Below are 12,383 nucleotides of genomic sequence, written 5' to 3' on the forward strand. Positions count from 1 at the left end.
AAATAAAGACTGAATCCGATCCTGCACTTGCTTGACTCACCTCACTGTCCTCATCCTGACCCTGGCCCTGGGTATTACACATTAAACGTTGTTGTTGTTGTTGTTGTTGTTTTTGAGACGGAGTCTCTATTCCCCGGGCTGGAGTGCAGTGGTGCGATCTTGGCTCATTGCAACCTCTGCCGCCCGGGGTTCAAGCAGTTCTTCTGCCTCAGCCTCCCAAGTAGCTGGGATTACAGGCGCCTGCCGGCACGCCCGGCTAATTTTTATATTTTTAGTCAAGATGGAGCTTCACCATCTTGGCCAGGCTGGTCTTGAACTCCTGACCCCGTGATCCACCCGCCTCAGCCTCCCAAGATGCTGGGATTACAAGCGTGAGCCACTGTGCCTGGCCTAAACTTTTATAATCCTTTTTCTTTTTTTTTTTGAGACGGAGTCTCACTCCATCCCCCAGGCTGGAGTGCAGTGCTGTGATCTCGACTCCCTGCAACGTCCACCTCCTGGATTCAAACGATTCTCGTGCCTCAGCCTCCCAAGTAGCTGGAATTACAGGCGCGCACTGCCACGCCTGGCTAATTTTTGTATTTTGAGTAGAGACAGGGTTTTGCCATGTTGGCCAGTCTGGTTCTATAACTCCCAGCCTCAGGTGGAAGCCTCGGCTTCCCAAAGTGCTGGGATTACAGGCGGAGCCACCATGCCTGGCCTGTAGCCCTAATTATTAAATAATTTGCTGTGCAATGGATTCTAATATTCAAGAATAAAAGTTGTAATTCTGAACCCTTGGAAATGGAGAAAGGCTAGAGGATATGATAAAGGAGCCCAAGGAGGTAGGTTGCCAAAGGAGTCAAAGTTCTGATTTCATATTTTGTATAAAGCAGTATCTCCTATTCTTAGGCCCATATCTTATTTGAATGTTTTTCTTGTAGCATGGCAGACACCGACCTGTTCATGGAATGTGAGGAGGAGGAGTTGGAGCCGTGGCAGAAAATCAGTGATGTCATTGAGGATTCTGTAGTTGAAGATTATAATTCAGTGGATAAAACTACCACAGGTAACAAAAGCTCTTCTGATCTTAGATGATTTAAATTAATTAAATTGAATGGTATTTTGGTTAACAAAGTGTGAGATGAAAAAGGACTTTTAAGAGTCCAGGGAGACCTCATTGTGGCACTCACCGGTGCTACCTTTTTTCCCATGCTGTAGTCTGAAAACCTCAGTTTCCTCATCCATATAGCTAGAAATTATATATTTATTTCATTGAAAACATTGGAAGGTTGGATTATATCAAATATCTAGCAGTCTTCTTACTAAAAGATGTATGAACAAGAATTCAAAGTGGTGGTGTGTGTGTGTCAGTGCTCATTTATGTACCCAGTCAAAAATAGGTTCCCATAGTCTTTTTTGTTTTGTTTTGTTTTCTTTTACTTGAACTTGGTTTCCTTTGTGAGCAGAGTAGAAATTGCCTTGTGTCTGCCTTCATGGACAGTTTACAAATTTAGGCTTGTTAGCTTTTCTTTCATAAAGGTGATACTGCTGAGTCAAATTCTAGGTTGCCCTGAATGCAGAAAATGAGTGGTAGTTCTTTTGCTCCCCTAAATTGTACCAGTTGCTCTTTATTTTTATCTTTCCTGTTTTGAGACCTGAAGATGGCATTGGTTTAGGCTGAAATAGGGCACAGTTCAAGGTCTTTTTGGATGGCTTAATGTGCATGGTTATGAATACCACTAGTGGTAATAATAAACCTTTGAGTCGTAGAGGTTTGCTAGTGTTACGTAAGCAAAGTATTAAAATCCCAGTTCAGTGGGCTCAGTGATGTAACCTAATTAACCAGGAGATGTGAGACAAAGAAGAAGGGTTTGTGTTTAAATGGTGGACTAAGGGTTAAATAGGAGGAGAAATCACATGAACAGTTGGATTTATGAAACAGGAAACTTTTTGGCTATAGAGATCCACAACAAGATGGAAAGGGAAGATTAGAGCAGTATCCTTTAGTGTCATCTGTCCCTGTCTCCAAGTGACTGTGCCTCCCCTTCCCCACAGTTTCTGTGAGCCAGCAGCCAGTCTCGGCTCCAGTGCCCATCGCTGCCCATGCTTCTGTTGCTGGGCACCTCTCTACATCCACCACCGTTAGTAGCAGCGGGGCACAGAACAGCGACAGTACAAAGAAGACTCTTGTCACACTAATTGCCAACAACAATGGTAAGTGGGATTATTGGGAAATAATAATCCTGGGCTAGAGGGGTGAAAGAATAAAAAAGGTCTCAGGGGCAGCCATACCTGTTTAGTTAGGTACAGATGTGGTTCTACTAGTTGGAAAATGAATTTAGTAGTGATTCTCTGATATGGAAGTGATTTCTGTAGATGGTGCTATTCCTTCTAAGTTAGTGCTGACTTGATACTGGTGTTTCAAGTGAGAGAGCAGTAGATTCTTGCTACTGATAATTTCTAGGAGAGAAATGTCAACCCAAAATTCCTAACTGTTAAAGAGATCTGGGGCTTTTTTTGTTTGGTTGGTTGGTTGGTTTTGTTTCTTTAATTACAAAAATTCCATTAGTTTGGTAAGAATTTTCCCAGGGCAGTTCTGTATTTTCTCTGGCAGATTCATTTGCTTATTGGTTCCTGAGTGTGGAAGATAGGATAGGATTGTTGTCTACATGAAAGAAATGGTGAAAGACTAGCGTTTTTAGTGTTTTGTTTTTGTTTTTGTTTTTTTACTAGAAAGGCTATATAGTACTGGTTTCTATTTAATTTCTGATGTCTGTTTCTAACACTCCGAAGATGAGTTGACCAGTTATATCTCAAGATTCATAACTGAAGTAGGCACTTTCATAGAGTCATTGCATTGCTGCAAGGGACTTCATTTTTTAATTATTTTATTTCCTTTAAAACTAAAACAGCTTTAGTACTACAGAAATAATACATGCTTTGTAGAAAAACTATAAAGTAAAAAAAAATTCAAAAGGAAGAAAAAAAATGTTTAACCATAATCCCACCACCTGAAGATAACTGGTGGTTACTTTTATTCTGTACAATATTTATTTTTATATACATCTATATGTTATATGTGGTGATTTTCTTTTTTTTTTTTTTTTTTTTTTGAGGCAGAGTCTCACTCTGTCGCCCAGGCTGGAGTGCAGTGGCCGGATCTCAGCTCACTGCAAGCTCTGCCTCCCGGGTTTACGCCATTCTCCTGCCTCAGCCTCCCGAGTAGCTGGGAGTATAGGCGCCCACCACCTCGCCCGGCTAGTTTTTTGTATTTTTTTTTAGTAGAGACGGGGTTTCACCGTGTTAGCCGGGATGGTCTCGATCTCCTGACCTCGTGATCCGCCCGTCTCGGCCTCCCAAAGTGCTGGGATTACAGGCTTGAGCCACCACGCCCTGCCAGGTGATTTTCTTTTTACAAAAAAAGATTATACAAGTTGTACATTACTCTGCCTGCCTTTTCCCCTTAATAGTGAGTATCTTATTTTAATAAATAGTCACCTGTAACATTTTTGATGACTGTATTTCCCATTATTTGATTAACTTATTAACAATGGGTTGTAAGAGGGTATATTGCTGTTTTAAGGAGCTTCAGTGAACATTCCTATCTCTGCATCTTTTCTCGCATCGTTAATTAGTTCTGCGAATATATTTCTGAAACAAACTGTTGGCTCAAAGATCATCACAGTCTTTAAGAGTTGTGATCAGTATTGTTCCTGGATTGGCCATCTAGAAATGTTGTATCAGTTTATATTGCTGTTACACGAGTGTATGGTTTTTATTTTATTTTATTTTATTTTATTTTTTTGAGACGGAGTCTCGCTCTGTTGCCCAGGCTGGAGTGCAGTGGCCGGATCTCAGCTCACTGCAAACTCCGCCTCCCAGGTTTTACGCCATTCTTCTGCCTCAGCCTCCCGAGTAGCTGGGACTACAGGCGCCCACCACCTCGCCCGGCTAGTTTTTTGTATATTTTAGTAGAGACGGGGTTTCACCGTGTTCGCCAGGATGGTCTCGATCTCCTGACCTCGTGATCCGCCCGTCTCGGCCTCCCAAAGTGCTGGGATTACAGGCGTGAGCCACCACGCCCGGCCACAAGAGTGTATGGTTTTTAATTTGGGGATATAACCATTTATATATGCATTCCCCTGTTGTCGAACATTTGTTCGGGTTGCCATCCTTTGTGATTACAAATGATGCTGTGGTGAACGTTCTCAGGCATGTGTCTTTGCCCACTGTGTAAAACGTATCTGGGATATAAAGTCTTAGAGGTGAGATTTGCTGGATCAGGTGTTTATAATTTGATAGACGTTGTCATGTTATCCTAATAGATTGCTTTAAATAAGTGCCCACCAATAGCTCTTTCCCCATGTTGTTACCAACTTTAGGTATTATCAAACTTTAAAACCTCCATGATTTCCAAAGGTTTTCAGTATTTGGGTACTGAAAATATGATTATTTTATGGGAAATCTTTAGACTTCTAAAAACCTTATAAATGGGGACCATTGTGTATATAAAGATGGGGAACCATTTATGTAAAGATTTCTATTATTTTATAGATGTGGAAACTGAGGCCTAGAGCTTCTAAATAATTTGCTTTAGTTATAAGTAATAACTTAATAGTTGCTAAGTAACTAAACTGGATTTGAATTCTCTGGACTTCAAAGCTTTCGGGATTTCTACTGTATTATATTGCTTTCCTGTGTATTTCTTTTTTTTTTTTTAAGCCAGTCAAATTTAGCAGTGGGAGAGTTGTATACCAACTTTAGTGACACTAATGTTTATAAGTTCTGATAACCCACTACCACAGGACTAGTCCTGTGTGTCTCTTAAACTGTTAAAAGTTCTGTTAGCAACCAGCTTACCTAACCTTTTCTTTGATCCCAAGGTTCCAAGGCCCATACTGAGATGGCTGTGCTTTTTTTCCCCCCCCCAAAACAGGATCTCGCTTTGTCACCCAGGCTGGAGTGCAGTGGCGTGAACACAGCTCACTGCAGCCTCAGCCTCCCTGGCTCAGCAGTCCTCCCACCTCAGCCCTGCAAGTAGCTAGGACTACAGGCACATGCCACCATGCCTGGCTAACTTTTATAAATTTTGTAGAGACAGGGTTTCACCATGTTGCCTGGGCTGGTCTCAAACTCCCAAGCTCAAGCGGTCCTCCCTCCTTGGCCTCCCAAAGTGCTAGGATTACAGGTGTGAGTGAGCCACCACCGTGCCAGGCCAGCTGAGCATCGTATGACATGCTGAGATGACCTGGTCTCCTTGACTCCTTGAATGTACCCTTGATTCTTGAGCCTGCCTATGGCCAGTGTACTAATTTTTTCTAAAAAGTATAAATTGACTTTATTTACTTCAAAAGCCTCTAATATTTAAATTAAAATGTTAACCCATAACCCATGTTCATGAAAAAAAGAAGACAGTGGGTGTAGACTGGTAACCACAGTCTTGTATATTCCAAAAAAAATTCATCCATAGATAAGCCTAAATTAATTGCAGTTGTCTAATTTATCTCACTTTATATATCTATATAAAAACATACAGTTCTGTAACTTTTTTCATCAGATACTCTTGTTTTTCGTTTTTTGTTTTTTTGAGACGGAGTCTCCCTTTGTCACTCAGGCTGGAGTACAGTGGCGTGATCTCGGCCCACTGCAACCTCCACTTCCTGGATTCAAGTAATTCTCTTGCCTCAGCCTCCTGAGTAGCTGGATTACAGGCATGCACCACCATGCCTAGCTAAGTTTTTTGTGCTTTTAGTAGAGATGGGGTTTCACAGTGTTGACCAGGCTGGTCTCGAACTCCGGATCTCAGGTAATTTGCCCACCTCGGCCTTCCAAAGTGCTGGGATTACAGGCGTGAGCCACCGCGCCCAGCCTAGGAACTCTTGAAATGCTAGTCCAACTTTAAGGATATGGCTTCAGAATAAAGCGAATGAGAAATATTGCCTCTTACAACCCAGTTTCCCTTTAAGCCTTCAGTTTAATTGTGTTGGTATATTATCTGCTTACTACATTAGTAACACAGCAAATAAGAATAACATTTGTTTTTTTGAGACAGAGTCTCACTCCATCACCCATGCTGGAATACAGTGGCACAATCTCGACTCACTGCAACCTCCGTCTCCCAGGTTCAAGCGATTCTCATGCCTCACCCACCCTAGTAGCTGGGATTACAGGCATGCGCCACCATGCTGGTCTAATTTCTGTATTTTTAGTACAGACGGGGTTTCACTATGTTGGCTAGGCTTGTCTCTAATTTCCTGACCTCAAGTGATCCACCCACCATGGCTTCCCAAAGTTTTGGGATTACAGGCGTGAGACACTGCTCCCAGCCAGCAAATGAGAATAACTTTTTTTTTTTTTTTTGAGGCGGAGTCTCGCTCTGTCGCCCGGACTGGAGTGCAGTGGCCGGATCTCAGCTCACTGCAAGCTCCGCCTCCCAGGTTTACGCCATTCTCCTGCCTCAGCCTCCCCAGTAGCTGGGACTACAGGCGCCTGCCACCTCGCCCGGCTAGTTTTTTTGTATTTTTAGTAGAGACGGGGTTTCACCGGGTTAGCCAGGATGGTCTCGATCTCCTGACCTCGTGATCCGCCCGTCTCGGCCTCCCAAAGTGCTGGGATTACAGGCTTGAGCCACCGCGCCCGGCCGAGAATAACTTTTAAACAATTCAGTATTGTTTCACTTAGTGTGCTTTAGAAAGTTTAGAAATTTAAAATAAAAAATATGTGATCTCAGAAGAGGGAAATATTTCTTAAACCAAATACAAAAACAGAACTAACCATAAAGGGTAAAATTGATAAATAGAACTACATTAAAGATGTGATTTTAAAAAAAAAAAAACCCTGAGAAGACAAACCACAAACTGGAAGGTGTTTGTGGCATGTATTACTTTTTTTTTTTTGAGACGGAGTCTGCACACCAGCCTGCTTTGTTACCCAGGCTGGAGTACAGTGGCGCGATCTCAGCTCACTGCAGCCTCTGCCTCCCAAGTTGAAACGATTCTCATGCCTCAGTCTCCAGAGTAGCTGGGACTACAGGTGCCTGCCACCACACCCGGCTAACTTTTGTGTTTTTAGCAGAGACAGTATGTCACCATGTTGGCCAGGCTAGTCTCAAACTCCTGACCTCAAATCAAATAATCTGCCTGTCTTGGCCTCCCAAAATGCTGAGATTACAGACATAAGCCATCTCACTTGGCCCTCAAAAAGTTAAACATAGAGTTACCATATGACCCAGCAGTTCTACTCGTACCTGAATACCCAAGAGAATTGAAAACATATGTTCACATAAAAACTTGTGCACTAATGTTCATAGCAGTATCATTTGTTATAGCTAAAAGTAAAAACTACCTGTGTCCATCAATTAATGGATAAACAAAATGTAGTATATGTACACAATGGAATATTATTGACCTATAAAAAGGAATGAAATACTGATACATTCTATAACATAGATGAACCTTGAAAACATAATGCTGGGCTGGGCGCGGTGGCTCAAGCCTGTAATCCCAGCACTTTGGGAGGCCGAGAAGGGCGGATCACGAGGTCAGGAGATCGAGACCATCCTGGCTAACACAGTGAAACCCCGTCTCTACTAAAAAATACAAAAAACTAGCCGGGCGAGGTGGTGGGCGCCTGTAGTCCCAGCTACTTGGGAGGCTGAGGCAGGAGAATGGCGTGAACCCAGGAGGCAGAGCTTGCAGTGAGCTGAGATCCGGCCACTGCACTCCAGCCTGGGCAACAGAGCGAGACTCCGTCTCAAAAAAAAAAAGAAAACATAATGCTGAGAAAAGCTAGACATACAAAATTAGCCAGGTGTGGTGACACATGCCTGCAATCTCAGCTATTAGGGACGCTGAGGCAGGAGAATCGTTTGAACCTGGGAGGCGGAGGTTGCAGGGAGCTGAGATCGCGCCATTCCAGCCTGGGTGACAGAGCAAAACTCCTTGTGAAGAAAAAAAAAGAAATGAAGGAAATCAAGAGAGAGCAAACTTAGAGGGAGAAAGTTAGTTGCATAATTCTTTGATTTTTTTTTTTTTTTTTAATTAATAATGTGCAAGGCGGGCAGATCACAAGGTCAGGAGATCGAGACCATCCTGGCCAACATGGTGAAACCCCATCTCTACTAAAATACAAAAAATTAGCTGGGCCTGTAGTCCCAGCTACTCAGGAGGCTGAGGCAGGGAAATCGTTTGAACCCGGGAGGCGGAGGTTGCAGTGAGCCGAGATCGCGCCACTGCACTCCAGCCTGGTGACAGAGTGAGACTCTGTCTCAAAAAATAATGTGCTTGATACCATATGACGTCTGAAGTACAAAACTCTTGGAATTCATTGTCAGCGAGGTGGATTGTTTTGTTTCATTTGTTTGTTAGGTTTTCTTTGTTTTGTTCGAAATAGGGTCTCACTTTGTCGCCCAGGCTGGAGTGCAGTAGTGGCACGAACATGGCTGGCTCATTGCACCTTCCACCTCCCAGGCTCAAACAGTCCTCCCACCTAGGCCCCCCAAGTAGCTGGGACTACAGGTGCACACCACCACGCCTGGCTATTTTTCATTTTTTATTTTTGAGACTGAGACTCACACTGTTGCCCAGACTGGAGTGCAATGGCACAATCTTGGCTCACTGAAGCCTCCACCACCTAGGTTCAAGCAATTGTCATGCCTCAGTCACTCAAGTAGCTGGGATTACAGGCATGTGCCACCATACCTAACTAACTTTTGTATTTTTAGTAGAGATGGGGTTTCACTTTGATGGCCAGGCTGGTCTCAAACTCTTGACCTCAAGTGATCCGCTTGCCTCGGCCTCCTGAAGTGCTGACGTTGTAGGTGTGAGCCACCACGCCTGGCCTTGCTTTGTTTTTGAGATGGGAGTCTCACTGTGTTGTCCAGGCCGGACTCAAAACTCCTGGGCTCAAGTGTTCCACCTGCTTCAGTCTCTCAAATAGCTGGGACTACAGGTACATACCACTGCTCTAGGCTGGATAATCCTTTTAAAGGCTTTTTTTTTTTTTTTAAAGCACCAGAATTCTGATAGCCTGTTTCATCCTCTGGAAATAGAACCTTGTAAGACACTTGAATTGGCAGAATTCCTTTGAGCAGAGATTTAATAAGATTGCAGAAATCATTAAAATGCTTCTAAATAAGTATAATTTACCCAGTGTGACTTTCCATAGACTGGCTTTTGCTTTCCGTTGCATTGTGAATCTGATCTGGTCTTAGAAAACCACTTTTTCGTTGTACCATGTTTTTGGAAAAATTCTGTTTTTTTTTTTTTTTTTTGAGATGGAGTTTTGCTCTTATTGCTCAGACTGGAGTGCAGTGATGCAATCTCGGCTCAACGCAACCTCTGCCTCCTGGGTTCAAGCAATTCTCCTGCCTCAGCCTCCCGAGTAGCTGGGATTACAGGCATGCGCCACTATTCCTGGCTAATTTTGTTATTTTTAGTAGAGACGGGGTTTCTCCGTGTTGGTCAGGCTGGTCTCAAACTCCCGACCTCAGGTGATCCACCCACCTCATCCTCCCAAAGTGCTGGGATTACAGGCGTGAGCCACCTTGCCCAGCCTTTTTGGAAAAATTCTAACAATCTACCAAAATTTAAACTTGACTCTGATATAAGAGAAAATATTTGCAGAAAATGCTGTTAAAATTCTTTATAATGGTATTTACAGGTTTCATAGAAACCTCGTCTGTCTTTAAGTGACTTGCTAATGCTGACTGATTTCACATAAATGAAAAAAGCCTCCATCTTTCCCTTCTTGTATTTAATTGGGATGTTGAGCTAGTAATTACCTTAAGAATTTTTAGAATTAGGATAAATAAGAGATAATTTATTTTCTTTTGTCCTAGCAGTTAAAATAATGACTAGAAAATACAGACTTTTGCTTAGTCAATATTTTTCAACCATAAATTTCAAAAGGATAGAAAGAGATTGTTGGGGAACCTATAGATTAAAAGACTTGACTTATGTTCATCAATTGCACTTTGCAAACATTTTGTAACTGGATTCAGACAAATTCTTTAAAAAATACAAACAAGTAAATTTGAATTTTGACTGGGTATTTGATATTGAATAATTATTATAATGTTCAGGAGTTATGCTGGTATTTTATCTTTTTTTGAAGTTCTTATGTAGGAGGTACATTTTGAAATACTTATAGATGATATGATCTAGAACTTGTTTTAAAGTGATATGGGAACTATTAAGTATGTAGAAGGTATAGAAGAAATAAGACTTGCCATACATTGATAATTATTGAAGCAGGGTGGTGGTTACGTCAGGGTTCACTGTAGTGTTCTCTTTTTATGTATGTTTTGACTTCTCCATAATAAAACATTTAAAAAATTTAAAAACCCACCATCGATAACTTGCCAGTATAGTTTAACATAGATAGAACCTGCTGGAATTTTCTGTTTTATTTATCTATCTGCCTCTACAATCACTAGTCTTCTGGCTCAATAACTGAGGGTCTAGTCTACTGATGAGCTCTCAGTTTCTGAGAGAGTATGAGATAAGTCACTGTTGGCCCATTAGTAGCCACCTACATGGCTATTCCTTTGGTGGTCTAGCTTTGTGGTTAACTGTGGTGATATAACCTGCCAGGTGGAACATACATTTCAGAGGGGCCCATCCCATGCTGGTGATTTTGGGTAAAAAGTTGGGGCCATATTTTGCTTGACTGTTTGGTTTTTTGTTTCTTGCTGTTGTTGTTGTTTTGAAACAGAGCCTTGCTCTGTCGCCCAGGCTGGAGTGCAGTGGCACTATGTTGGCTCACTGCAACCTCCACCTCCCTGGTTCAAGCAATTCTCTTGCCTCAGCTTCCCAAGTAGATGGAATTACAGGTATGCACCACCATGCCTGGCTAATTTTTGTATTTTTAGTAGAGACAGAGTTTTGCCATGTTGGCCAGGCTGGTCTTGAGCTCCTGGCCTCAAGTGATTGCCTGCCTTGGCCTCCCAAAGTGCTGAGATTACAGGCGTGAGCCACCATGCCTGGCCTGCTTGACTCTTTAGCTTAGGTGTATTGGCGCTCTGAAATTTTCTATCTGGTTTTGAGTATTCTTTGTAAATCAGGAAACTTAGTATTGGCTTTTTCACCAAATGTCATGCAATAGGGGACTTAAAAATATTTATAAAATTGTCTCACAAATGTAAGGAATTTAAGATATTTCAATAATAAATAGCCCAGTTTATTAATATTTATTCATGAATCAATCATTATCTTCTGAAATCATGTCATTTTTACTTGGTGTGGGTTAGTTTTTGTCCAGGTCTTATGTTTATCAGCCCTGATGACATAAAGAGAAAGGCTACAGTAGGTAGCCTGTCAGTCTCTGGGTTCCCAGTGGTTGCTTAAAGAATTTTGCATTTCTCGGATTTAACTCACTAGAAAGAGAAACCGTTCTTTAGATTCTGTGTCCTTGCTGAATTAATGTTTGTTGATGAATATTGTTTTTAAAAAATTAAGGGGGATTAGCTAACAAATTATATTCTAATAAAATAGGCTTTACCTAGTTAAAATATGGAAAAAAGACAACATATTTTATTCTGCTGATTTGGTGGAGGAGATTACATGTGGTCACTTAAATCATGAGAGTCAGGATACTAGCCACATAGCACTCTAAATGTGTCTTTCATCCCCAGTTAAGACATATGGGTAAAGTGTTAGTGAACCTCCCCTACCCATCTGTTTTTCTGTTAGTTGTAGATTTGGGTGAAGCTTAATTTTTTGGTGAGTTTGGTCACATTAAACCTGAGATGAGTGGCAGTCTTGAATATTTTGGCATATAGGACACCATTTCTGTTTCTAATAAAATACGGATTTGTACTTGGGAGGCTGAAGTGGAAGAATCGCCTGAGCCCAGGAAGTTGAGGCTGCGGTGAGCCATGACTGTGCCACTGCGCTCCAGCCTGGGTGACAGAGTGAGACCCTGTATCAGATAAAATAAAATAAAGTAAATCAGATAAAATAAAGTGGGTTTAACATTGTTTCTAACATTCCTTTTTTTTTTTTTCTTCCTTTACCCTTTAGCTGGCAATCCTTTGGTCCAGCAAGGTGGACAGCCACTCATCCTGACCCAGAATCCAGCCCCAGGTCTGGGCACAATGGTTACTCAACCAGTATTGAGGCCTGTTCAGGTCATGCAGAATGCCAATCATGTGACTAGTTCCCCTGTGGCCTCACAACCAATATTTATCACTACGCAGGTGAGTAGGACTCTGAATTCCAAGGTTGCTAGAGGAAAGACTATGAACCTCTGAAAGCTCTGACTTAGGGTCTTTGGCATCATTAGAAGTGATTCTAAGTCTTGTTTCTTGACCTCGCTTTCTCATTTACTGTTCTGCAATTTGATGTTGACTGTGGAAAGCCCAGCATAGATAGCATGGCTGGGTAATATCTTCTTTAAACCCC

The 12,383-nt window shown here is 42.0% G+C and overlaps 1 protein-coding gene across 6 annotated transcripts in view; it reads left to right on the top strand.

Moving 5' to 3' along the window:
• POGZ (pogo transposable element derived with ZNF domain) overlaps nucleotides 1–12,383 on the top strand; it is a 59,656-nt gene that overhangs the window by 15,803 nt on the left and 31,470 nt on the right. For 3 of the 6 annotated variants that reach the window (XM_033198773.1, XM_033198770.1, XM_033198772.1), the window contains exons 2-4: nucleotides 924–1,048; nucleotides 2,038–2,196; nucleotides 12,003–12,178. In XM_033198773.1, the coding sequence (XP_033054664.1) occupies nucleotides 925–1,048; nucleotides 2,038–2,196; nucleotides 12,003–12,178 (459 nt within the window). In that variant the 5' untranslated portion in view covers nucleotide 924. Of the gene's footprint in view, nucleotides 1–646; nucleotides 825–923; nucleotides 1,049–2,037; nucleotides 2,197–12,002; nucleotides 12,179–12,383 lie in introns of those variants that run through there. The other 3 variants (XM_033198776.1, XM_033198774.1, XM_033198771.1) reach the window with 2 other exon arrangements.

Source organism: Trachypithecus francoisi, unplaced genomic scaffold, assembly GCF_009764315.1.
Source record: "Trachypithecus francoisi isolate TF-2019V2 unplaced genomic scaffold, Tfra_2.0 Lachesis_group5, whole genome shotgun sequence".
NCBI classification, from domain to species: domain Eukaryota; kingdom Metazoa; phylum Chordata; class Mammalia; order Primates; family Cercopithecidae; genus Trachypithecus; species Trachypithecus francoisi.